This window comes from Carettochelys insculpta, chromosome 2, assembly GCF_033958435.1.
Source record: "Carettochelys insculpta isolate YL-2023 chromosome 2, ASM3395843v1, whole genome shotgun sequence".
Classification (NCBI taxonomy): domain Eukaryota; kingdom Metazoa; phylum Chordata; order Testudines; family Carettochelyidae; genus Carettochelys; species Carettochelys insculpta.
The window spans coordinates 66151370-66178706 of record NC_134138.1 but is presented as its reverse complement, the minus strand read 5'-3'; the positions used below and the strand labels follow the sequence as shown (position 1 = coordinate 66178706).

The following is a 27337-nucleotide window of genomic DNA, read 5'->3' as shown; positions in this document are numbered from 1 at the left end:
GCAGAATTGAACCCCACAACCCTGTAAGTAGTCTAACCACTGGATTGAAAGTTATAATTCAGGCACTGGAACCTCCGTTACCTGCACCAGTTCCTTCCATTGGATAGCTTGTATAATTTTTCACCTGACATGCAGGCTTTTATGGATAATTTTTAGAAGCTTCTCTCTCAACACTCCTTCTATAGGTAGAGAATAGAGGCACCTAACGGAGCTTTGTGAATTTTAGTGCTTTCCCTATGCTTTCCAGGCACCTAACAGTTAGGCACTATGATGCTCAGCACTGCAATGCCTAAGTTTCTCTGTGGATTCTGCCCAAAGTATTTGTCATGTATTTCTACTTCAGGAAATCAGGATGACCTCATCTCCTGCCTCCTTTGGAACACATTCAGAATGAATTTATCTGCATGGGCTTTCACGTAATAAAGACAAGGACTTTTAGGTTGCTAAATGTTCCTTCCAACTGCTGCCCATGGGTAACTACTCCACAATCAATTCCATTAAGATTGGAGCAAAGCATATAACATTGTTTTCATCTCATTATTTTTTTTAACCACAAGACTTGAAACATTTAATGTTTTTTTCTCTCAAGCTGCTGCATTCAGAAATACATAACATCTCAGCTTTTGTGTACAATAAAATAAGTTTCCTGCCCTTGGGGCTGTGGAGAGAAACTTGAAAATGTGAACTCTAATAGCTTAAAAAAGCACCCTAAATTACTTTAATTTTAAAACTCATAACTTTAAAGCTAATCTCATGATAATCTTGGCCCTGAAACATGACGTTTAAATGCTGGGAGATGGCAAAACTGTTATAGATCTTCAAGGACTATGCAGATTTTTCAGTCTGGTCTCAAAGTTAAAAGCAGCCAGAAAACCAGTGGCTCTCTGATGCTTCTCTTTTATTAGGGGAGTCCTAAAGTAACATTAACACCTGATTTTGAGGTAATATAATTTAAAATAGACAACAGAGAAATAGCTAAGGCCCTGATCCAGCAAAGTACTTTAACATTTCCTTATTTTTAAGCGATCAGAGAAGCCAACAGAACTACACACATGCGTGAAGCTAAATACACATGAGAATACCTGCTGAATCAGGGCCTAAATAGTTAAAGATATTGAGGGCATGCCTCCTGTAGTACTAACATTGACAATAGCTGTTTAGTTACTACAAAAATATGTTACATGAATGTAGAGTTTAAGGTAATCTTGGTGCAGAACCATGTACATGCATAAAGCTGTGGCAATAGAACCTGAATTGAAGTTGCTAGTTTATAAATGTTGCACTTGCTTATAGGAGGTGTGAGCCTGAGGTTTCTCGCACAGAGCAGCTTGCAAATGTAATCCACATCTGCAACATGTGACTCTTTTCCTCCCTCTAGTGGCTACCTAGTCCACACAGGAGGATAAGAGCGATAGCTGCCAGTTAGAAAGAACACTTGCACCTTTTCAAATCCAGGTCTTCAGCTACAAAATTCTATCAGCAAAGAACTACATTATTTAGAAGTCTGAAGTGCTGTGATCCCTGACCAACGCAGCTCAGTTGGCAAAAACCCATCGCCTAGGTGCGGTCACACTGACAAACTGCACTTTTGACTGGTATTGCTTATTTCACTTAGGAGAGTTAGAATAAACCAGTGTTTCTCGACCTTTTTTTTTTTTTTCAATAAAGTACCCCTTTTTTAAAAAAAAATTATAAGTACCTCCAGACTTCTCTTGCATAGCCCTAAAGGTAGGCATACCACTGGTTGAGAAACATGGTCCTAAAGTAATCTGACATCTTGATATAAGTGCCACTCACCTTCCCAGATTACTATGCCCTTTTCTGGAGTTAGATTTGTTTTGCATACCTCCAAGGTACACCTTACTTAAAAATACTTTCTTACAAAAACATGGAAAAATATCCCAGAAGCTTATTATCAAATAAATTAATTGGAATAGAAATATTGCATTTACATTTCAGCATAAGGCATATGAAACAGAAGAAACAAGTCATTGTCTGAATGAACTTTTAGATTGTACTGATTTTACTAGTGCTTTTTATGTAGTCTGTAGTAAAACTAGGTAACTATCTAGATGAGTTCATGTATCCTTGGAAGACTTTGGTGTATCCTCAAAGGTACACATACCCCTAGCTGAGAAACACTGGAATAAACTATACATTCATATATACAGTTTTCGTCAGTGTAAACTAGCATCCATATCAGCATGCCAAGGCTGCCAAAGCACTCCTAACATAGACATGTCCTAATACAACACATGCTAAAGAGTCTTAGTTCAATTCATATTGCAAATCCACTGGTTTGGGCTGCTACACAAACGAACACTCATGCAAAGCAGTATTTGCAAGCAGGTAGGAAGAGTTGCATGCAAGCACAGGAAGGGGAAAAGCAAGCAACTTCCGCTCCCTCTCCTCCCTGCATGTGTGCGTGTGTGTGTGCATGTATGCACACACGCACGCATGCCAACCGCTTTCTCTGACTCCTACACTCTTTGACATCCCGCCTCCAGCCCTGAAGCTTCCTCATCCCTCTCTCTCACTCCTGCATCCCAAACACCTCTGCCCGCCCCAGGACCCCATGCACTCAGTCCACTGTCTTGACACCTGTTCGCCTACATACACACCCTAACCCCATTCCCTGAGCTCCTCCTCCCCGCAACCCTGACTTTTTCAGCCCTCCACACCCCCAACTCCCTGCCCTGACTCCCCACCCCACACTTAAATTTCTTACATTTAGGCTGGCTCTACACTTGCCCCCAGCTTCAAAAATTTTGGGGAGTAAAGGCACTTTGAAGTAGTGTGGGCACTTCAAAATGCCTGCAGCTACATGCATGCCAGCACTTCAAAGTTTGACACTTCGAAATTGCTGCAGGGGAGAATTAGCCTAATGAAGTGCTGCATAATCACCACAGCACTTCAATAGTAATCTCCCATCACCCTGATTAACATGCCCCCTTCTAAGTTGAGGGCAAGTGTAGACAAGCCCGTACTGTTGTATCACAACCCCCCTGCACAATTTCCTGCCCAGGGAAGAGGGGGTTGTGATATTACAGTACCTGTAAGAAATATGAATTCCTTTTACCCCTGAACTAAACCAAGATGAGCCAGAAAAAAATAGGATGAAATACTGCTTCTCAATAAATCTTACAGAAAAGAGATAAAATGGAGAAATTTGGAATAGTGCTCTGTTTGGCCACAGCTAAATTAATTATTAAGGTTTGAAAGCTACAATAAAGTGTTGTTAGACCAAATGGACAATAGTCCTTTTTTTGTTAAAAAATAGCAGACAAGAGTTCATAGGGATGAATAAAAAACAGTTGATGGAATTTCAATTTAAAAACTTCCAAAAAAGAATTAAATGGAAAAATTTTAACAATCCCTTTCTGAAATCCAAAATAAGAAAACTGCTTTTTTGGAAAAATATAGTAATTTAAATAAAGTATAAACTTTTTTATTTATTAAAAAAGCCCTTAATTGAATTAAGGATCTGAGCAATGACAGGTAAATCTGCTAGTGGTTATAAATGCAGATCACAAGGCAAAGAATCAAATTCAGCCTTGATGTAAGCAGGTAAGTTAAAGTAGTCCTTCATATTGCTATCAGAGCAGAACTGAAGGTTGTATAGTCTTCATCTTGGTGTGAATTTCAGAAAAAGGAAAGTAAATTCAAGGTCGTCTAAAGCTGATAGGGGAAATAGCCTTTAAAATATTTTTGTTTTTTTTTAAATCCTATGCTAACTCTTTAGCATTAATCCATTCAAGTGATAATGACAAATAGGGTTTCTGAATGACCTTATCTGGGAGAAAGAGTAAACTGAACAACACAGAAGAATATAAGAGCCTTCCATTGTTTCCAAGACAGAGGACCTGAGCCTGTTATCCATATTTAGAGAAATACATTCTAGGACAATAACTACTGTTACTTTCATTGGAAAAAAAGGTTGTAAACTTGCCAGGGCATGCTTTAAGGATGGGGAAGGATACCATTTACATAAAACACAGGTTGAATCTCTCTTGTCCAGCACCTTCAGGACTTGACTGGTGCTGAACTAGAGAATTTGCCAACCCACAGGAGATCAATATTCTCTAACAGCATTACGAACACTTCTGCAGCTTACTGAGCTTTTAAAAGAGATTTAGGGATAAATTTCAGCTAACTAACCTCACAGAACACTGTGAGCCAGGGCTGGTGGCTGTAAACAAACTTTAACAGACCACAGGAAATTTAACCACACCCATGGTAAGTGGTTGTCTGGCTAACTAAAATCATGCTGTATTACAGATGATGCTGGAGAAGAGTTCCAGATTAGAGAGGTTCAAGATGTGTAGAGCTGTGTCTACACGTGCACGCTATTTCGAAGTAGCGGCGCCAACTTCGAAATAGCGCCCATCATGGCTACACGTGTTGGGCGCTATTTTGAAGTTGAAATCAACGTTAGGCGGCGAGACGTCGAAGTCGCTAACCCCATGAGGGGATGGGAATAGCACCCTACTTCGACGTTCAACATCGAAGTAGGGAACGTGTAGACGATCCGCGTCCCGCAACATCGAAATAGTGGGGTCCTCCATGGTGCCCATCAGCTGGGGGGTTGAGAGACACTCTCTCTCCAGCCCTTGCGGGGCTCTGTGGTCACCGTGTGCAGCAGCCTGTAGGCCAGGGCTTCTGGCTGCTGCTGCTGCAGCTGGGGATCCATGCTGCATGCCCAGGGTCTGCAACTAGTTGTCGGCTCTGTGTATCTTGCACTGTTTAATGAAAGTGTGTCTGGGAGGGGCCCTTTAAGGGAGCGACTTGCTGTTGAGTCCGCCCTGTGACCCTGTCTGCAGCTGTGCCTGGCACCCTTATTTCGATGTGTGCTACTTTGGCGTGTAGACGTTCCCTCGCTGCGCCTATTTCGATGTTGGGCTGAGCAACGTCGAAGTTGAACATCGACGTTGCCGGCCCTGGAGGATGTGTAGACGTTATTCATCGAAATAGCCTATTTCGATGTCGCGACATCGAAATAAGCTATTTTGATGTTGGCTTCACGTGTAGACGTAGCCTAGGTGTTTAGATATGGAATCTGTTTGGATTAAGGTAACTCAGAAAGAAAGATGTTTATTCTCCTGCCCCTACCTAAATCCTTGAGAGGTTTTCTTTAAAGGCACTTAAGTAACAATTTTGAAAGCAAAGACAACATAGACAGTTAAAGCCACTGTAGTGAGTGTTGATTAATGGGTCTCTTACTTCTTCTTTACATGGAAGCTGACTTTGCATAAAATATTCAACTCTGCAGAAACAAACCACGGCAGTAAAGAATAAAAAGGCAAAAAATAGAAGTAATAATAGAACACTTTTCTCTTTTCCTCTGGATTCTTATGAAGAATGAATTTTTAGTTTGTTTTTTTGTAGCCAATATTATGCATCATTGCTTCTTTATAAGCCAATAGAGTATCTTCCTGTGTAAAATTATTTCATATTGAAGAAAAAATGTGACTTGACAAAGTGACCCCTATAGGAACAGCAAGTGCTCAGGATCCTAGAAATGCAATGAGTGACTTGTTATTACTGAAAAATAGATGCCATATCATTGAAATGATATAAAATGTAATTGTGGTAGCTGGAATTCTGCAGGCAAGTTCCTTCGAACACCCTATTTAAATGAAACACTCCGTGGCACACATTTATCCCCATGTGAAGAGGATGAGAGTACAGTACACATATTAAGTATGACAGATGTTAGTCACCTCACTTAATTGCACTACTGGAGAGTGCTCAGAGACACTATGGTGACAAGATAGTATAAGAACCTGAACAGAACAGAATAGGGTCATGGGGTTATGAGACAACCTCTGCTTTTTCTTCCATGTTCCCCTATTTACGTTTTGTGGTACATGCACTTGAAATAGTGATATCTTTTGCCTTTTGTGTACTACACCTCTCTACTGCCGTTAGTGAGGATTCCTGCAACCATTTTGTTCTAGTTATTACACTGGAGACATATGGATTGCATAATATTTCATAGAATGTTACTGTTGTCGTCTCCCCACTTCAATCTTTATTGAAGGAACAGAGAGTTAAAAACAGTAGAGGAGTTCAAGTACCTTGACAGTGTGATAGCCAATGATGGCTCCCTTGACAAAGAAATGAAAGCCAGAATCTGCCAGGCCAGCCGGGCACTAGGAGTCTGAGAGCACGAGTGTTGATTTGGCACAATATCCGACAGTCCACTAAACTGAAAGTGTAAGAGGCTGTAGTCCTGACCAGTCTCCTGTATGGCTGCAAAACCTGGACCTTGTACAGAAAACATATAAAACTGCTAGAGTGCTTCCTTACACAGCCTGAGGTCAATACCGCATGTTCGATGGCAGGACAGAGTTACGAACCTGGAAGTCTTGGACAGAGCAGGAACCACGAGCATCGAAGCCATGATTCTGAAAGCCCAGCTTCATTGGACAGGGCATGTCATACGAATGGAGCAGTCAAGAATCCCTAAGCAACTCCTCTATGGTGAACTCTCCCAGGGCAAAAGGAATCAAGGCAGGCCTCACAAGAGGTATAAAGACTGCGTGAAGGCCAACATTGCTCATGCTGGTTTAAAACCAGATCAGCTAGAGCAGCATGCAGAAGACCAAACAGGGTAGCGCGCTCTTGTACGACACACATATGACAACTTTGAAGAGCAACAATGGGTACACCTGATTGATGCTCGTGAGAGGAAGAAAGCAACAGCAGCAGCCACACCAACAGAGCCAGGACAATTCCCTTGCCCCCACTGTGAACGCCCATGCCATTCAAAGCTTGGACTCCTCAGCCACATGCGAGTCCACAACCGATGAGCCTGTGCAAGCTCAAGACATCATCGTCGGAAACAATGGACTACCTACTAGTCAATAACAATTCTCATTTCCACTAAAGTACATACTCTTTGAATATGGAGAAACAGAAGCTTTTCTTAAATTGCTGTTAGATATCTAAAACAACACTAAATTAAATGAAAGACTATTATATTGTTTTATTGAAGAGTAGCCTAGCGTACAATTCCTCATAGAAAGCACAATGCTAGTATTAATATAAATTAAACGTGTTCTAAAATCTGTAATGCTTCATTAAAATTATTTGGCAATCAATTTTAAGGAGCTATTTTAGTGTCCTTCATTTTTAAAAGCTTATTTAAAAATACTTTAAAAAAATTTCCAACTGCTATGTGAGACAAATGCACATGCTCATGCAGCCAGAGCTCAGTGTTTAATCACAAATTGTCATTACTTATTTTTAGAGATCTTAATGTGGCTTATACCAAACAGCTGATAACTGTATTGTTTGAACTCTGAGGGAGAAAATGCCAAAAAGCTAGTTCTGAAGCTTCCTGTTCCTACTATCATGTCACTGAGCTCACAGAAAATATCAGTATTCTTACATTTCAGTGGAAGGCAAACTTTTCATTAGAGAACTGCAAATAATTTTCAGACAGAAAATACTGTCCATCCTGGATAATAACTTTCAGGCTCCTGGTAAGGAAATATGTATGATGATGTCTCCCTGTAGTATCTGGGCCCCTTAAAGGCCACAAATCTGCTACTTACAGCTAAGGAAGTTGTTCCATGAGAATGTAGGATGCTTTTGTCTACAAAGGTAGAAATGTGATTCTAGTGCTATAGGTACTGGCCTGTCTCCTTGGAGATGACCCATTCTAGTTTTGTTACAACAGTTCTGTCAACTGGGATCTCCATGGTGGATACTAAACATGAAATTCTAAAGACTAGTTTACAGCAGAGGGTGAATTTATGTATGGAGAGATAGAACTAAGAGACAAAATATCAAGAGACAAAACGATTTATACAACTGAGGGCTATACCTTGTAGAGAACCTAAATTGCAAAAAGTACAATTCTGGAAGGGTAAGCATGTGTAGTATAGATGAGTTAATCTCAACATTCTTATATGCCTCTTTCCTGTCCTTTATAGAGTAGCAGTACTTTGCTGATCCTATTGGTGCTTTGTGCAAACAGGGGTCTTCTGTAGGGTTAGAGGAGCCTAAAGACTTCTGTAATTTATGTCAACTGTATTGGCCACAAAAGGCTATAAAAGCACATCCATGTCCTTTCTTCTGTTACATTCAGGTGGAAAAAGAGCCTCTGTGTTGGCTCTGTACCATTGATGTGTATCCTCAATGGGACAGTTGGAATGGTTTTAGTTCCAAATTATTCTAGCGGTGGCATGCAAAGCAGCTGCACTGTATTGGAGTACACCTCTTTCCAATAAATAATAGTAATAATAATAATAATATATGGAGATACACATCTCATAGAGCTGGTAGGGACCTCGACAGGACCAAGCACCATCCCTGAAAAATATGGGCTGATATATGCATAGAATACTCAAGTGCCAACAAGATCTAAAAATCTTTCAATATTAATGTCCCTATATCACTGATGGTATTTTCCAAAATAAATGTATTTCTGATTCTGGATATTGGTGACTGTGTCTCAGCAAAGAACACAGTGCACTATATCTCTGAACTCACAGGTGCATAGGGGGTATCATAGCCTGTTAATAGAAAAAAGGTTGCCGTATCAGGTATATTTGTAAAATGTGCTTTTGCCTGACTTACTCCTAGAGCAAGGACAAGACTTTGAAGTGAAAAATATTATAAACAGTAGTCAATAAGTGTAGGACCAGAACTCATCATTCAAAATTAATCTTCCTCTCAAAGAAAATTTAAATATGGAGCATCTTTTTATTTTTAAATTTGTGGAACATTTCAGCATTGCCTGGCATAGTGGTGCAACGGACGAGACAGCCTGATTCAGCAGATCTGCTGAATGTTCAGCATAACTGGGCACATACTTCAGAACTGTTTGTTTTTTATTTTGGGAGAATTTAAAATAAAAAAGGAACTTTTGTTACTAAAATAGCTCAAAATTAAACGGTGAAATCTGGGGGACAGAACTTATCCCTGCAGATGAAAGCATGGAATGCTTAAATCTTGCAAACTGTGATATACTAAAATATTCTTTTGCAAAGAGTTGTCATAACTCTGCTTCCAGATAAGGTGTGCAGGTAATTGTCCAAAATGCAGAAAGAATAAATGGTGTTTTCTTGTTTTTTTACCTAATACAGATTGCCCTAAAAACAGATGAATTTTATATTGACTTCGTTTTCAGTGGGATTTGGCTGAGGGTCCTTGATAATCTGGTTGCTAATCTGCTGGAGTGGGTTTTACCCAGGAAAGCTCCTCCCCTAATAATAAATAAAATTGAAAGGCTTTAAGGTGCTACAGGACTGCTTGTTTTCTGTGACACTACCCCTCTGAGACCTGCCCACTGGGGTTCAGGTAACTGGCAGCAGGGATGGGCTATATGTATTTTAAATTGTGTTACTGGATGAACAGTGCCTGCAGCAAACTGCCAGCCGGGCAGGTAATCAGTACAGAGAAAATAATTCGAGGCACAATACAACGGGGAAGGGAGAGGGGAGAACTGGCCACACCCAGCTTCCACCCATGCCGCGTGTGCCCAGCAAATCTGTCACCGGCCTCTCTCCCTGGCCGTGCAGAAGTTTGATCCGTCCCTTTCCAAGCAATATGCAAAGAAGGGGGCGCGGATGGGGCTAACCAGCCCCCACCCCACACACGTGACCGCCTGGGGAGTCTAGGCTGCCGCCACTCAGTTTCCTCGAGCGCCCCGGGAAACTTCAGGCGGGGGCGGGCGGCGGAGGAGCCCGGCGCGGAGCAGGGTCGCTGCTACGCTGGCGGGAGGCTGCGGGCTTTGGTCCCGTATGTGCGATCGGCAGCCGAAGCGCCCCCGCGCCGCCGGCGGCGTGAGGAGAGGCACCGGCCCCGCGGGCTGCGCGGTCGCTAGGGAGGCAGCTGGGCGAGGCCAGCGGAGCGGTGGCTCCGGTAACCAAGGAGCCGACCCCAGACACACACCGGGCGGCGCCGGCTCCCTTCGCCTGCCGCGAGCCCCGCTCCGGCAGGTGCCTGGCCGCCCCCGCGTCCTGTTACCTGAGCTGGGGCTCGGCCTTTCGTCTCCCCCGGCGGGGCCCCTGCCCGCTCCCGCCGCGTGAGAGCCCCTCGCAGGGTGAGCTGGGCCCCCGCCTTGGCTGCTCCTCATGGCGGCGCATCAGCAGAGCAGGATCCAAGCCTACCTGGAGAAGAACAGGATCGGGCCCCTGTTTGAGGTGAGGGGGGGAGGGGCGCGGAGGCAGCCCGGGCTCCCGGAGGAGGGAGGGGTGGGGGCTCGTGCGGGGGGTCCCACCCCGCGAAACGTCACGTGGTTCTGCGGGACGCGCGCCCTGCCCCGCCCCCTGCCGCGCGTGGCCCTGCTCGCCCAGACACGCCGCCCCCGCGCGCGGATTCCCCGAGGCCGGCCACAGCCGGGGGAAGCCCCCGACTACCGCAGCCCCTGCGGCGCAAGCTAGCCGAGCGGCGTGGGCAGCCGCGCTGGTTGGGGGCGAGGGGTGGGACAGTGAGGGACGCGTCCCGTGCGTTGCCAGGGACCGGGACCGGGACCGGGGAGCCTCGGCCCTGTCCGGTGCGAGTGGCGCCTTGGCATTGCGATGGCAGCGCTGGAGCGGGCTCGCTGGGCAGCGGCGAGCGCCTGGGCTGACATACTCAGAGCCGCCCGCTGGGAGCACTTCCCTCGGCGCACGCCCTGGGTGTTGGGACCACAGGGGCTGCGGGGAGAATGGAGCAACTCCTCGTACTTGGCTAGGAGGAAGTTAAATCTAGCGGGAAATGAGTGCGTGTTTGCAGGGAACTCACGGCGCTGGGTTGGGCACACCAATCTTGCCAAATCTCCTAGGTCTGTTGGAAGTCGCTAGGAGTGACACACATGCTGAAACTAGGGGTGTTGCTGCACCACCTGGCTTGAAGTGTTTCCCTTCATATACAGGAGTTTGGTTCAATGGCTCTTAGCAGCCCCACTATTCAAATTGCTTCAGGAATGATGTTTTACATTTGTATTTGCAGTAAAACACTGGACCAAGGGCTACATACAATATATTATTTTACTAAAGGTTTTCTTTAAGATGAACAATATCTACAAAATGTACCAGTGTTTATAATTATATATAGTATTATTGTGAGGCATACAATACTATTTCATTATTTTACTTATCCTTTATCAGTGTTGTTATATTTCCTTCACCTATTGGTGTTGCCTGAAACAATAGTTTGGTGAATTCTGTCTCTCCAAAGCACGTTAGGGTGCATCTTAAAACACTAATAAAAAGCAGGTTCAATTTTTGTTGGAAAATCAGTTGCCTAAGGGTCACATGTAATGTCTTGTATGGACTAAGGGTATTCTGTCAGAATACCTTGGTTCAAGCAGATGAGTAGAATATTTTTAATCTGAAAATTTGAAATTAAAGCCCTTTTAAAATTCAGAGTAGAAATGAGGGAATAGACAAATCTAGAAATACAGAAATTGTTATTAAAATCAGCACACATGAAAATTGAACATTTTGATGTCAATGAAAAGTAAGATTTTTATAAACATGGTTGCTTGGCAACTATTGTGAAAACAATGACTAATTTGTCTCCTCTTTTGACTTTTCACTAATAGACTTGCTTTTTATACATTAAAATTGAGGAACAAAACCTTACTTGTATCACTTTTTTGAATATAATCCATTTCTCTTAACCTGGTTTCATAATAGTGTAAGATATTCATTTTTGTTACTAAGAATTAGTAGGATATATTCCTTTTTAAGGACTGGGTAGAAAAGTGCGAGAGATTAAACGTGATATTTTGTGTCACTAGAGTTACATTTTTGTGTGAAATTTGTCTTGGCACAGAACTCCTGTGTAAAGCTCTGCACATCACTTATGTCTTGTGGATGGGCCATCAGTATGTCCCAACATATGATGGAGGAATCTCTGTACTAGTTTCACCTAGGCCAATGTTAGAAATTGGGGGTAAGATGGGAGCAGTGGTATTCATTCAAAGTATGAATTGGACCTATAGTTGCTTTTCTAGTCAATAAGGTGTGTGCCTTTTCACCCAAAGAGGATCCTGACACTTTGCCCAGATAAAGCCTGACTTCTTCGGTTTTATGAAGGTGATGTAAATGTCATAGAATTGTTGCACTTGAAGGGACTCCTGAGAATCACTGCATGCGAGGCAAGACAAAAAATGTTATCCATACCAACCCTGGTAGGTGTTTCTCTAATGTCCTCTTAAAAAATCTCCAGTGACGGAGATTCAGCAGCCTTCCTAGGTAATTTATTACAGTCCTTAACCATCATGACCGGAAGTTTTCCCGAATGTGCAGTCTAAATCATCTCTGCTGCAATTTAAACCCATTGCTTCTTGTTCGTTCTTCAGTGGTTAAAAAGAACACCCTCCTACTTCTAACAAGCTTTTATGTACTTGAAACTGTTATGTTCCCACTTGGTCTTCCCTGACTGGAGCAAGTCCAGCTTCATCTGCTCCCTGCACCCTCCAGCTAGAGTGATGAATGCAGCAAATGGTGAAGTTTTCCCTTGCTCACGAATGAAGGAGAACAGCCAGCAATGCTCCTATTCAAATAGGGAGAGAGGGAACTTCAGTCCTCCTCTCCCTACACCTTCTCTAACTGCCACAGTGGTAGGTTCATATTCATCTGTCCCTGTGCTCACCAGACAGAATGAGGAATGCAGCAAACTGTGCACTGTTCTCTTGGTCCTTAACAAAGGGGAACAGTAAGGAATGTTCACATACAAATTGGGTATGGGGAGGATCAGCCTCCCTCTGCCCTCCTTAAAGGTCACTTAGGAAGTGGTGGGGTTCAGGACTGGGGCAGTCCTGGACTAGGGGGCTAGCCTCTTTCACCTGCCTGGTGATTCTGTCTCCCTTCGGTTTGTTCTACCCAGAAGGTTACTTTCACCTTTCTATCTCCACAGCAGAAATAATGAGCCACCCTTGCTGCTGTGCATTGGCAGGAGTCAATTAGTGTCCCCTACTATGGTTCCAACCCCTGTCAATAGAATGTCAATGCAAAACCCCAACCAACCTGCTACAAAGGGAAACACTCAGCTCCACTTACCTAAAGTAACACTCAATCATGTACATTTCTGACTATGGCTTGATTTTGGTAGGGGCTGTTATATACTGCTGTTGAAGAGAGTGGAGAGATGCCTTTAATTAAACAGCAAAATGGAAACTATGTCTACATAGCAATGGAAGCCTAAGTTAGCTGAACCTGAGGTGTTTTTTTTTTTTTTTTACCAAGGGATTGAGCATCTACACTTATTTTAACCCCAGGCTAGGAATTGTTAAACCCTAAATCCCAGTTGGGGGCTTCACCGTCCATACAGCATTTTGAAAGTCATAACTCAAACTTGTTGTCATGTTGACAATTCTGTCATCTACATTGAGTCATAGAGTTTAGGGTGACAAGGGACCACAGGATATTTTAGTTTGGCCTCCGTGATATTACAGGTTCTCATGACACCCAGCACTGGCACTCTAAATGCAGAATACTTAGCAACCTCCCAAAATTGGCCACTCCAGCCTTTTGTTTTTGGTGTAATGTGGGAAAACTTGGCAGTTCACCAAACTTGACTGCCCAGGAAAATAGAAAAAAGTCAGCTGGTAGGCAGTGTGTCCTCTAATTTTTGATGTCCATGTGCAGAATAAGTGTGTGACATATCACCTTCATATTATTGCAAATAAGACAATTCATTCTGAATATGGATGATCGGTGGTGGGGATAGTGCTAAAGGGTTTTTAGTCTGGGAGAGTGCTCAAGATCTAGTCTTTGAATAATATTATTTTTTATTCTCTTTTTAAAATATGCTTTTGGTAACAGATGTGAAAAAGCACAGTTTTTAATCAAAACTGTTGAGGGAGCTTGTTTCATGTGTGTTCTGATCAGTCAAGCTTTGTTGTTTGTTTGAACATTTCTTTGGGTTTCAGAAGGGCTACTTGAAAACCTAACATCAATGGTTATTCAATCCACTGTGTATATTAGACAAATTATGTACAGTGTCATAAAAATAAATATTTACAGAATCATAGAATGATGTGATCTTAACGTTTATCAGCCCATTTTACAATACTACACCGCCAAGCAGCAATACAGCATAGAGACAGAAGTATGCTTGTTTGAATTCACTGTTTGCTTTTAGACTTTTTCCCACATTTATAGAACAGACAATATTTAGCTACATTTAAATGAAAACCTCCTAATAAACACCCCACTAGTATTGGTTCCGAGAACCAAAACAACTTCTTACAAAGCTAAAAATAACCCTAAACCTGAATCTACTCTTCAGAATACTGCTACTAATTGAACAGTCATTACACCACGCATTTTCCTAGTGTTAGGCTAAGGCTGGGTGTGGATTCCAGAGGTGTGGGCCATCTTCTCAGAACTTTGTACCCTTTGTCCTTAAATGTACAAATCCTCAGGGAGTGCCAACTTGTGCATCACAGTTGTCAATGCACACTATCAAAAGTTACAGTGCAACTTTTAAGATATAAAAATCATACTGATAGAATAGTCTGTTAAAAATGCTTCTGCCTAGGTTCTTCAGAATTAACACAATTTTTTTCAATTTCATGGCTATCTAGTCATGTTCTGTTTCTGCAATGAAAGGTATGAATTCTGGGTGAAATGAATATGGAACTGAGAAATATTTATTTTCAGACAGCTAGGTGGAGCTCTTAAAAGACAAAGTTCTTTCAGTACTCATATTTCACAGGCAGAATTTTAGCATTCACAGGAATTATCGTACTGGATCAGACCAGTATACTTGATTTAGCTTGGTATTCCCTTTATGATAGTAGCTAGTGTACCAAAGGTATCCAGAGGCAGGTGAAAAACTCTTATTGTGGACTACTATACTCTGGGGGTCTCTGTTTTCTTGTCCCCATACAATTAGTGGTTGATTTGTATGCTGAAACATAGAGATTTATATCTTATACATTTTTATCCTAATATATCTCTAGGATTTTGTTTCTTCTGTATATGTTTAGCTCTCATCTGGGATACATTTTATATATTGATTATTAATAGGGACTATCCTAGACCCTTCTTTTTAGTATCTTTATACTTAAGAGAGTATAGACTTATAGTGTAGTCCCACTGATTTCAGTGGTATTATTTACAGGGTGACGATTGCTTATGTGTGAAAGGGTTGCCAATTCAGTCCTCTATGATGTTAGGCCAGTATCTTCAACAAAATCCACTCTTTTTGGGTACGCAAACTAATTTGTCACAAGCGCTGAATACCAAGAAATCTAACTAATGTCAACAGGAACTTCATTTTTGGGTGCACATACTATGTGTGGGATTATTCAGACTTGTGTCCGGGCACCTGAGTTTGCAGAACCATACACTGGCATGCAGAATTTTGAAATTATGACCCCCAGGCTTCTATGCACTTCTGATATTTGGAACTATATTATATTCCCAGTGTGAAGTATGATGTGCAGGCTCACCACCTTAAGAGATATCTTTCTAATTGCATCCCCTCCCCAGTGCATACAGAGGAATGGGACCACTCGTATACACTCATCCTTCGTTTAACGAGTACTTGACTTAACGAGTATTTGCTAAAACGAGGGAGACACATACCTACCAATGTTCACCAGATGAGTGAATGTCCCCCGCTAATAAGAGCCAGCTGCTGGCAGGGGCTGTGAGACCAGCGGGCCCACGGCTGGCTCTGCTCCAGCCACGGGGTCCTTGGTGGGAGAGGGGGGGTGAGTCCCACAGCCCTCCAGCTGGCTGTGCTCCAGCTTCTGGTTCCCCGGCAAGGGGATGGAGAGACTGGCAGTCCTGTGGCTGGCTGCGCTCCAGCTGCGACGTCACTGGTGGGGGGGGGGCGAGTTCGGCAGCCCCCCTGGTTCCAGGTAGGGGGTGGAGTGGAGAGACTGGCAGCCCTGTGGCTGACTTTGCTCCAGCAGTGGGGTTCCTGCAGGGGCGGGGGAGTCCGGCAGCCCCGTGTCTGGCTCCGCTGGACCCTCAGGGTCCCTGGTGGGGCAGTGAGAGTGGCAGCCTTGTGGCTGGCTCCATTCAAGCCACAGGGTCCCTGGCCAGGGTGCGGGAAGACCCATAGTCCTGTGGCTGGAGCTGAGTTGGCTGTGGGGTCCCTGGCTGGGGCGTGGGGAAATCCGTAGCTCCCCCCCGACCAGTCCCACCATTTCCCCAGCCCACAGCTCCCTTCACAGCCCCCCCCACACGCCCAGCCTGCTCCCAACAACCAACATATCCTGTTCAGTTCCAAACTGCCTAGTCACTCCGCACCGCCTAGGTACCTCTGGTGCAGCCAGGAGGAGCAAACGGTCCCCTCCTCCACCTGAGCTGCCTACAGATTTTAACCCATTCTCCTTCTAGCTCATGTCCCCAAACTGTCTTCAGCCTTTAACCACCTCCCAACCCAAGGTTCACTTACTTTTCAAAAGCAGTGCCATCTGCTGCCACTCTAAGCACTTGGAACCAGTCAGAGCCTTTTACAAGTATTTTAATAGGAATTTAGTGTCCCTCTTACGAGTTTTCACCTACGAGCAAAAAGTTAGGAACCAGTTGTGCTCGTATAGCGAGGGATGAGTGTACTTCCTTTTGGGACTCTACAGTTATGTCTACCTAGTGAGATTTTTTTTTTTTTAAATTTTTTTCCTTTAAGGCAAGCACTGGATCAAAGGTGGCTTTGAAATTTTGTTTGGTAGCCAGCACAGTAAATACATCTATTTTAATAAAGATGAGCTCATATTAATGGTTTTCACTGCTTCTGAATAATAATTCATTACAAAATTCTTTTCCAATTTTAAACAATATTTATTAAATTTAACATTTTAACAAAAAACAGGCTCTTTAATTATCATCTTTTGATTAATTTAGTCTGTTAGTACAGCTGCATGTTAGTAAAGTGCACAGCAATCCTAGTGTAAATATATAATTTATCATTTTCTTGTCTCTCCGCATGCTCCTGCCCCTTTTACATTCTCCCCAGTTCTTCCCTGATGTGTCCAGTTTTCCCAGTAACCTCCATATGTTGTTACTTTTTCCACATAGTCTCCACATTTCTCTGCATCTGATTTTAGAGCCCTGATAGCTGTCAGGGGATTCAGTCATACCCCACCTCACATTTACAGAACTTTAGTTCTTGGCAGTGAAGCACTGACCTGGCCTGATTATGAAAGGATTGTTTCGGTAGCTATAGTTCCAAACTATAGCCCCTTGGAAATGCTCATGTGTATAGTTTCTCCATGCTTAATTTTTTTGTGAATCAGGTCCTGAAACAGTCAATAAAAGTGTTCTTGAAAGTTGAGTATAATATCATGGCAGTATTCTTAGAAGCACAGGACAGCACTGAGTATTCCCGGGTGCAGTTTTTCTAAAACACCTGTTCCTTTTATCTTTTTACAACATAGCTTTTCCTTGTACCACGTAGTGTTCCATGTTGCTTAGTGAGAGCATATTGACTAAATAGTCCATGACATTTACACTGGGGGAGATCTTCAAAGCACAGATCTACCCTGTTGTATTTAAGTGTTGATATTGTTTTGTTTGGACATGGAAGCAATTAAAAAAAATCCTAGTGAGATAATTGTTAGAGGACTTTGTGATGACACCTTTTTAAATTTTCTTTATTTTTTCCTCTCAGGAAAATACACACTTATAAGTTACTCATTTATTACAAAGAGCTCTACTTTTACAGATTTTTCATCTTCATTATTTCATATTTATGATGATATTAATGACAAGTATCAGAGACGTAGCCGTGTTAGTCTGTAGCTTTGAGAACAACAAGAAGTCTTGTGGCACCTTATAGACTAACAGATATTTTGGAGCATAAGCTTTCGTGGGCAAAGACTCGCTTCATCAGATGCATGAGTGGGGGTGGTGGTTTCAGAGAGGTATTTAAAGAGTGGGGTCCCAGTCAGAGGGAGGGCCAGAGCTCACAAGGTCTATTCAGCAAGGTGGAAATGGCCCAGCAACAGCACTGTTGATACTGGGCCATTTTCACCTTGCTGAATAGACCTTGTCAGCTCTGGCCCTCCCTCTTACTAGGGCCCCACTCTTTAAATATTCCTCTGAAATCACTCCCCCTCTCATGCATCTGATGAAAGCGGGTCTTTGCCCACGAAAGTTTATGTTCCAAAATGTCTGTTAGTTTGTTATATTAATAGCATTAATACTATAGTCATATGCAACCTAGTTAATTTATAACTTTTAAAGTAAAAAGTACATGCAGCTTATGTAAGCTGATATTTATTTAGCTGTCCCTATTATATCAGACCTGCTTCACAGCATATCCATGTTAAGGAAGGTGTCAGCCTTAAGTTTAAATAACCGTTGTAGCTGGCTTCTTAAGCACTTCACAAACCTGTCATGCAGTATTTCCTCCTTCAAACTGCATTTATGCAATTCAGTTGCTGGCATTTAAATATTTACCAGTGAAGTCAGCAACCACTCCGTAATGGGACCCCTGGGATGGAACCTGGCATTGGAGCCCCATGCTCAGCTAGACTTCATAAATGCTATCAGAGCTGCTTATGAGTCACCCAGAGAAGTACACAATCTCAGATTCCCTTTAAAGTCATAGGCTATCGAATGAAGGGAGTGAAATTTACACCACTTCACATCTCTGAGCTTTATCTGTTTCTGTCTTTTGAAACTGATAGTGTGAAATCAGTGCACTTCCAATGTGTGTATGTGTGTGTGTTTTCTTGTCAGATCAGATTCCTCTATGATTGTTAACTGGCCTGTTGCATGTACATTAAATGATCGTAAATGGTTTCCTTTTATTCCAAATGTGAAACTGATAAAGTATTTAAGTTTAGGAAATAAAGGACACTATATCTTCTGGATTTCCTTTCTGCTATAGTCACTATAACTTTTGATGTAGTTTCCAAGTACACTAAAATAAAATTTAGGCAAATATGTTTCAATTTGTGCCCTAGCTGTTTTCCATTACTAATATAGAGGACTGCTCATCTTTTTCCTATTATATTCTACTGATTCTGTAAGTATGCTAGTGTTGACTATTTCAGATTTGTGTCTTGTTTAAAATTCTCTCAGTTTGATGGGTTGCGACTCTGTTGTAGGATTCTCCTAGGCTGAATTTCAAGGTACAGAGTAGAGCAGGTTGGATATTTTATGTTGAAATGACTTGACAGAAAATGCAGTTTCCACAAAATTGAAATTTTACAATTTTTCCACTGGGGAAAATTAAAATATTTTGTTTCAGGTCAGTTTAACCCAGATATTCTTAATGGCTCCAACCGCTTTGTTTCAAGTAATTTAATTATTACACTGCATTTCTTTAAGGTGACGGATTGCTTCCTGGTAATTATAGTGCAGGTGTCTCATGCCTTCTATCGGAGATCCTTAGCTGAATTACATCTCCATGATGCAACTTGATCTCCTCTGTGTCCATACCATGTATGCACATGGGAGTCACATATCTAGGTATGCATCAAGAAGGTGTATTCTGCCCATAGAGTCTGGCCCAGAGGAAGGAATGGGGAATAAGGTACCTGCACTACAATTCCAGTGAGGCAAGATAGGGCACTGTAGGTTGAAGTTGAACTGACTCAAAATTAAATGTCAAGTCAGTTGACCAAACCAAAAGGTAATATTGACATCTGAGACTATCAATCTTTTATTATAAAAAGGCTGAAAGGAAATGTTTCTCAGTAGTTTTTTTAATGTGTTCAACAGCATTTGTCAATATGTAAAATTTTTCCCATTTTTCAACAATAGAAAAAACATTGAACTAGTGGGTTTTCCTTTGGGATGGAAATGGCAATTTTTGTTCAGCTCTAGAATAAAGAGTAAAACCAGAGTAGGGGAGGGGTAAAGGAGAAGTGTAAGTTAACAGGTGAACATATATTTTTGGTAACCTAGCTGTGCGCAAATTGGGCAGAGACAGAACTTCTTACGTTTGTTAATGAGAGAAATGATCAGTAGTACAGGTTGTACCTCCCTGGTCTGGCACCCTTGGGATCTGAGTGGTTCCAAATGAGGGAATTTGCTGGACTGGAGCAGGCAGGCCTCCTGGCTTTCCTGGGGGACCATCTGCTGGCTGAGCTGGTTGCCACCCTGTCTGTGTGCTCAGACTGCCTGGAGGGCCTGGCTTCTGGGATTGTCCACTGTGGGGCTGATGTGATCCATACCCAACTGGCCAGCTGGGATCCCTGCCACCAAAATGCTTGGTCTGGCTCTCTCTGAGGCTCCCTTCCCCATCTGGGTTCCCTGCTACCTGTGGGGCTGCAAGAGGGAGACTTCCAGCCCCTGACCAGGCTCCCCGCAGCAGGGCTACTGACAGGTGGCTCCCTACCCCCTGCCTCGGGCCTCCCTGCCATGGGGCTACAGATGGGGTGCTCCATGCACTGGCCAGGCTTCCTACTGCCCATGGGGCTGCAAGCAGGGACTCCCCATTCCCATGATGTTACAGGCAGGGGTTCTCTGCCCTGGCCAAGCTCTCCACCACCTGTGGGGTGGCAAGCGGGAGACTCCCTGCTGCCCAACTCAGTCAACATCTGTGCCTCTCTGCCCCATCTATAAATTTTGCTAAAAATATGGTAGATTAAGAAATATATTCCTTTGCAGGGTTGTATGGAAGGATCAGCAAAATATCTTGGGAGGCTAAAGCTAGGAAATTTGCAGATGTGATGCTTTGAACTTTAAAGGGAGATTTTTTTGTATGGGTTTTTGTATGGGTTGCACCTCCCTGATCTGGTGTGGTTGGGACCTAACAGATCCTGAACAAGAGAATTTGATGGACCAGGGAAGGTCCAGGGATTCTGCTGCCAGCTGGCCCCATGCTCCCAAAGGCTGGTGCGGCCTGAGCTGCGTGTCCCAGGGTCTCCAATCCCGCGCTCCCTGGGGCTGCATGGGGATCCAGCCTTGGCCCTGCATTCCCTGGAGCTGCTACAGAGAACTGGTCTTGGAGCATGTGGCTCCCACAGGGCCCTGGTCACCAGTTACCTCTGGAGTTGTATAGTCAAAGGTTTTGTGTGTGTATTTATGCAAGTTCTTGCTGCGTGTTTGCGGTTTCCATTCCATGGCGTGATCTTAATTTCTAGTTGTGTTCTTGTCTGGAGAAGGTGGTTTTAAATCTGTTAAGCTGTACAGTACAATCTGGATTTTCCTTAGAGCAAATTCTATGATAGTAGGGGCGACCTGCAGCTCATCGAGGTAATCCACAGGTGGACTGGGTGGCATTTTGCTGGTGTTGACTGTCTGCAGGCACCACCTCCCATGTGTCCCATTGGCTGGGAACAGTAAACCATGACCACTGGGAGCTGCAGGGGCCATGCCTGTGTGCCGTTTATATGAGCCAAGTATCTCACATCCCACCAGACGATGACTCTGGGCCTCAGTCTGCCCACCACTGTGCTATGGAATCTGAGGCGTTGGGTCTAAATAACAGATTTCTTGGGGTGATTGCTGGTTCTGTGGAAGTATTTGTGGTGAATCTTTGGTTTCTTGTCCATAGTTTTCAGTGTTCCACTGTTGAGTCTGATTGTGCTCTCTTAGGAACATGATGCTGATGCACCAGTGTTTTAGGGAGAGTTTGATGAATGGGTGGTGGTTGTTGAAGCTGTGGTGGAAATCTACGCAGGAGTTTGTCATCTGTCCAGTGGGTGAAAACAGTATTCATAGTGCTTAAATTCATAACTTTACTAGACACCAAAAACCATGGTGTAATAAGTCATAACTCTAGTGTCTTTAATCTGTAAACAACTAACCTTACTTTTTTGTACTTTAGCTGAGTAGGGGTTAATGGACCAATTTCACTGAATGGTCTTATGACATATGTTAATGACATGTATTGAATAATCTATTCCACCTTCTACTTAGCTCTGACTTTCTGACTACCCTTTCAGAACATGAAGAAAAGCCACGTGTCTTTCACCAAAAGGAGTTGGTCCAATAAAAATATTGCCCCACCTACCATATCTTTCTAATATCTTGGGACCAGCATGGCTACAAGATTGCCAACACCAAGTATATATTATAGTCTACCTCTCCCAGTTGCTTCACAAACTTATGAGTTTATCATGTGTGTTTGTCAATATTTTCTGTGAAGGGGAAGAAAGGTTACAAGTGAGCATTAGCTCAATCAAGTAATTGATTTTATGGTAATTTTTTTTCTTTTTTAACATAGGGATTTAAAACTAGCTAAATCAATATACATTAGTCTTGCCTAAAGAACCCCCATTGTACACACAGTACAACCAAGTGCGGATTCTACAAATATTAAAAGTATTTGAGAAGGTTTTTTTAAACCTGGATGAAATTAATTTCCGCATTGTTCTAGGCCAATAGATTTTTAACCTTTCAGCAGCATTCCAAACTCAGTTGTCCTGTATATAGACTACACAATTTGTATAAATTGTCGTATCAGTCTTTCGTACGTAATTAATAAAATATTAATATGAAGATTATATTAGAGAGTCACAGTATGATTTATGATTTGTTAGCCAGGGCTGCATATCCTAGCAATAATAACCTAACATTAAAAAATGAGCATCTAGGTGTTCCTATTAACTCCATAGGCAATTGCTGGATGCTCAACGCTGCAAAAAAACAAAAACAAAAAAAGAAAAACCCAACCAAACGAAAACAAAAACAAAAAAGAAACCAGATTCTCTTATTTAAATTAAGCTTCTAAAATTAGACTCCTAGATTTGGACTGAGAAACCTCTTTTTTTTTTTTAATTCTTGATTGACTTTAGTGCATGAAAATAATAGACTATTAATTAATAAAGACAGATGAAATACCTCACCTGATAATTTCAGGATCTAGGGAATGGGTGGGGGAGAGAGAGACAGAGAGAGAGGTATTAATGACTTGAGCTGTAACAGGGTATTTTAGCTTTTGGGACAGGCAAATATATCCTCCTTACAGGCAATAAATTGAAGGCACATGTAGGTTAACATGTGCCTTCCATTTCTGCCTTTCGTGTAGAACAGCAGTGCACCCACAGTTTGAAAACTTCCATGGTAAGTAGAAGCCAGAAATTGAGGATGCAGGACCATGATGGCATTTGCTGTACGCTAGGCAGCTGTCCTGCTCATCCTGCCCATGGACTTGGTAATGACATTGCAGAAGGCACTGATAAAACTTCACTTGGGATACTGTTTGCAGTTCTGGCCTCTCATTTTTAAGGAAGATGGATTCAAACTGGCTCAAATTCTGAGCAGAGCTATTAGGATAATCAATACAATGGAGAGGCCTGTCTTACCAGGCCAGATTTAAAGAGCATGGCTTGTTTAGCCATACTAAGCAAAAGCTGACGGGGATAGGATTACTGTCTGTCAATACATCAGGTGGGGTGAAGAGTTAGTTAAGTATATGAACATGGGAATAAATGGGTATAATAATCTGGCCAGGAATAAATTTAGGCTGGAAATTAGAAGAGGATTTCTATCCATCAGCAGCATGAGGCTCTGTACCAGCCTCCCATAGAGAATTGTGGTGGTGGTGGAAGACCACTTAACTAATATTGAGAGGGAGTATGACAATTTTTTGAGTTGGAATTTGTTACAGGATTGCTTGTGGTGGTGGCAGCGGCAGGGCTCAGCAACCGTGGAGGTTCCCTTCCAGTGCATGCCTTGTTTCTAAATTGATAGTCTTTGGAGCTTTGGTTGTTTAGCTACAGAGGTCAGGAAAGAAATCTCCTCTCCCCGCTGCCATATGTGTTGGGTTTTTTTGGTTCTCCTTTGGGTCTCTTACTTCTGAAGCATCAAAGATAGCTACAGCTGGAAATGGCCCACTGGATAGGGCAGACAAGAAGTCTGAGAATCCATTTGTTTAGGGTCTTGGTTGATGAGTCTGATACTCAGAGTCTTAATGATTGCCACTCTGACCTCAGGAAAATTGCTTCCCAACCCAACAGATGGCAATGATCTTGGGGTTCTCACCCCCCTATTTTGCAGTGTGGAGTTTGGTCGCTTTCTAGGATCATGCCACTTTCTCAGTTTTTGCCTAAGTTCTTTGCTTTCTTGCACTTCAGTCCTTTTTATTTCCACCTAGATAATCTGGGGGTCTCTTCTGACAAACTCTATTAGAATTTGGCCACACAGGTTGGAGAGCAGAATTTTGACCTAAAACAGCATATTGTATTTGTCCTCTCCTATGGCTCAGCCACCTTGAATGTAAGGGTGGGTAATGCTTTCGAACTTTTGGGACTTACTATCAGCATGCACTGTCCCTTTGTTCACATTTGTTCCCTTAGATTCCTACAATGTGAACAATTACTTGCATGTGCTGGTGCTATTACGCCAAAAGTATGTGTGTGGCAGCATGCATGGGCAAATCTGCATCTTCAGAAATTGAGGTGAGGTCAAGGCTGCCTTGATGTTCAAACAGGAATTTGTCAAGTTACTTAAAGAGACTACGTATGCCTGGCATGTCTAGTTGCACTGCATGACAGGAAAATGTCAGTATTAAAAAAACAATGACAGCTAAGGGACCCAGAAATTAACACTATGAGTCTTACTGATATATCCATCTGTATGGATTTTTAACTATCTCTCTACAGCATTTATCATCATTTAGGGATGTCTGTAGAACTTGTCTTCCCTTCAATTTAATTTTGGACCTGTCATATTCTTGGACACATGTTTTTATTTAGAAATCTGTCTTAGATTCTGTTATCTTGTCCAGCACACAAGGTACACATTTACTGTATCGTATGATCAGATGGTCTTGGAGTGGCCCTATGATCCCTATATCCCCAGTTTTTGTTGTTCTGTATCTTTGAGGTTAACTGCACTTTATCCTAAATATCCATTGTGTTTCCCAGTGTTTGTTCCTCAGTATCTTATGAGTTTCCCTGAATCATCCATTGCCTGTTGATTGTTTTATTATATCCTGTGGACAAGATATCATTTGTTCCTAAATAGCCTCCCAGAGTAACTAGTTCCAATTACCAGCTGGATGTTGGTCCCTTGTGAATGGCTTTAGCTGTATACTATGGCCCCTTATTGTCTCAAGAAAGGGTGGTTACCAGTGGCGGGGAGGATCTATAGGCGGTGTTTGAGTCTGCAGCTTTTCTCGTGGCTTATCTGTCCAGTGTTGGATTTGCATGGTCAGCTGCAATAACCACAATAGTCTATTTCCGATTTCTTGAATCTGAGACCTTTTCCTTCTCAGATGAAATTCTTTTGCATGGCTTGCACATATACCATCAAAGGATGAAGTGCCCTGTCATAGCAGTTGTCGCCAGGTATTTTGATCTGATTATGTAGATTTCCAGGATTTTGGATTGATGTTGAATTTTTTCATGGTGTTTTTGCATGCATCCTTGAATCTTAGCTTTGTTCTTCCTTTTGTTCTCAACCCACACAGCAGTTCCTGGAAGAGGATTTCTTTAGGAAGATGTTTGTCACCCATTCTTCTCACATGACCAAGCCAAATCTTCTGCTGTTGAGGATCTCTATGAGGCTGGGTGTCTTGACAGGATATCTGCATTTGAAACTTTATCTTGTCAGTTGATATTCATAATTCTGCAAAGGCAGTGAAGATGGAAGCTGTTCAGTTTTTTACTCCTGGTTTGAGTAGGTGGTCCAGGCCTCAGAACCATACAGCAGGATACTTAATACACATTCCTGGTGGATTAGTATCTTTGTTTTCACTGTCAGCTTGGGATTGTTCCACGCTCGCTCCATAAGTCTGCCAAAAATTGTAGCTGCGTTCCCAATTCTGATGTTCAGTTCTTCGTCCATGGATAGGTTTATAGTAACATTAGATTCAAGGTAATAGCATTGTTGAACCACATCTAATGGGCTGTGTAGTGGGGCAGGGTGGCCGCCTACTGACCCGGAAGGAGGGGACCCCTTCCGAGAGTCTTTTGGATTGAGCCTGGCCCTGCCCAGTCACCTGACTGGAAGTCAGGAGGCGGGACCAGGACTATAAAACCACAGCCTGAGGCCTCATTCAGGGACCAGCCTCCAGAGGAGTGAGAGGTTAGCATGGTGCTCCCAGTTAGGGGGGACTGGGGACCTGGTGAGAATGGCAGGCTGGATTGGGTGGCTAGGACCCTGTCCAATCCTGGAACCTCAGGAAGCCCTGGAGGACCCACCTGACCCTGAGCAGCAGCTGCAACCTCATCCGCAGCCTGCACCCTGAGTAAAGCTGGGGCAGCAGGATTTGCAAGCCACGAAGGCCTAGACTGGACCACCAGCACCCCTGCCAATTGGGAAATCCCTTGAACCCTTGAAAGCCCAACTGGACACCCAGGTATGCGTGGAGTGGGAGGACGGAGCTGGCCCAGGGGATAGAGAGGACTGTTAAAGGTTCATGGGTCAGCATGTTGCAGTGTGGATTCCCTGATGACCCACGCAGCAGGCGGTACTGCTGCAACCAGGGCCCCTGGGCCAGGATGCGGTGGAGTGGATAGGGCTGCATTCCCCCTGTCAGCCACTTGCTGGGTGGCAATCCCACCTCCGAAACTGTTGTTTGTTTGCTGCCCTGCCTTGAGCTATGGTCTGGCCCCTGTGAGACTATTGCTTGCTGCCCATCCTGAGCTAGGGCCTGGGCGGCCTGAAATGTTGGTTTCTTGCCCAGCCCTGTCTTGCTCCAGGGCTGGGGTTTTTCTGTATTTCATGTTGCCCCCACCCTGTGTTAGGACTTGGGCCGGCCCTGCCTTGCTCCAGGGCTTGGGGGTTCCCTTTGAAATTGTGGGCTTTCTGCCCTGCCCTGACCTAGGGGCTGCCAAAACCGTGGGCTTGCTGCCCCACCCTGAGCTAGGGCCTGTGCTCACTTTGGAAAGGTGTGAGGTGATTTCCCCGGCACCTGCCTGAGGTAAGGCAGGGGGTTGCGAATTGTTGCCTCTTGCCCACCTGAGGCTAGGTGGCACCCTCCCCTGAACTAGTGACTTGGGGGTTGTTTGGGACACGTGGCAGTGGGGCAGGGCAGATGCCTACTGACCAAAAGGGGAGGACCCCTTCTGGGAGTCCAGACTCTGTCACAGGCTGTTATCCAGAATAACATTGGGTTGCTGAGGTATACCTTGACTGAATACAACAGTTTTCTTCATGCTTATGTCAAGGGAAAACAACTTGCATGCTCTGGACAGACAATCCATCAATGGCTGTAACATGTCTTCATTATGAGCGGTGAGACCTGCATCATCTATGAAGAGGCGTTCCCTGATTACCTTAGTTTTGGCCTTGAGTCTTGCCAGGTCCTAGAGAGACCCATTTAATCTTGGTGGAGAAATACGTCACTGCATGAGTTTTAAAATGCGCAATTTAGTAGAACTGAGAAGAATATGCCAAAGAGGGTAGGGGCAAGAACACACTTTTTTGTTTAACTCCACTGTTAATTGCAAACGGTTCCAATGTAGATCCATCATATTGCAGTGTTGCTTTCATGTTTTTGTGAAAGGACGTTATGAGCTTGAGTAGGGTCGGTG

At 43.3% G+C, this 27337-nt stretch overlaps 1 protein-coding gene across 2 annotated transcripts in view; it reads left to right on the top strand.

The window, feature by feature from the left end:
• The first annotated feature begins 9684 nt into the window (after positions 1 to 9684).
• Positions 9685 to 27337, top strand: part of C2H8orf34 (chromosome 2 C8orf34 homolog) — a 253423-nt gene continuing 235770 nt past the window's right edge. For both annotated transcript variants that reach the window (XM_074985740.1, XM_074985739.1), the window contains exon 1: positions 9685 to 10154. In XM_074985740.1, the coding sequence (XP_074841841.1) occupies positions 10086 to 10154 (69 nt within the window). In that variant the 5' untranslated portion in view covers positions 9685 to 10085. The remainder of the gene's footprint in view (positions 10155 to 27337) is intronic.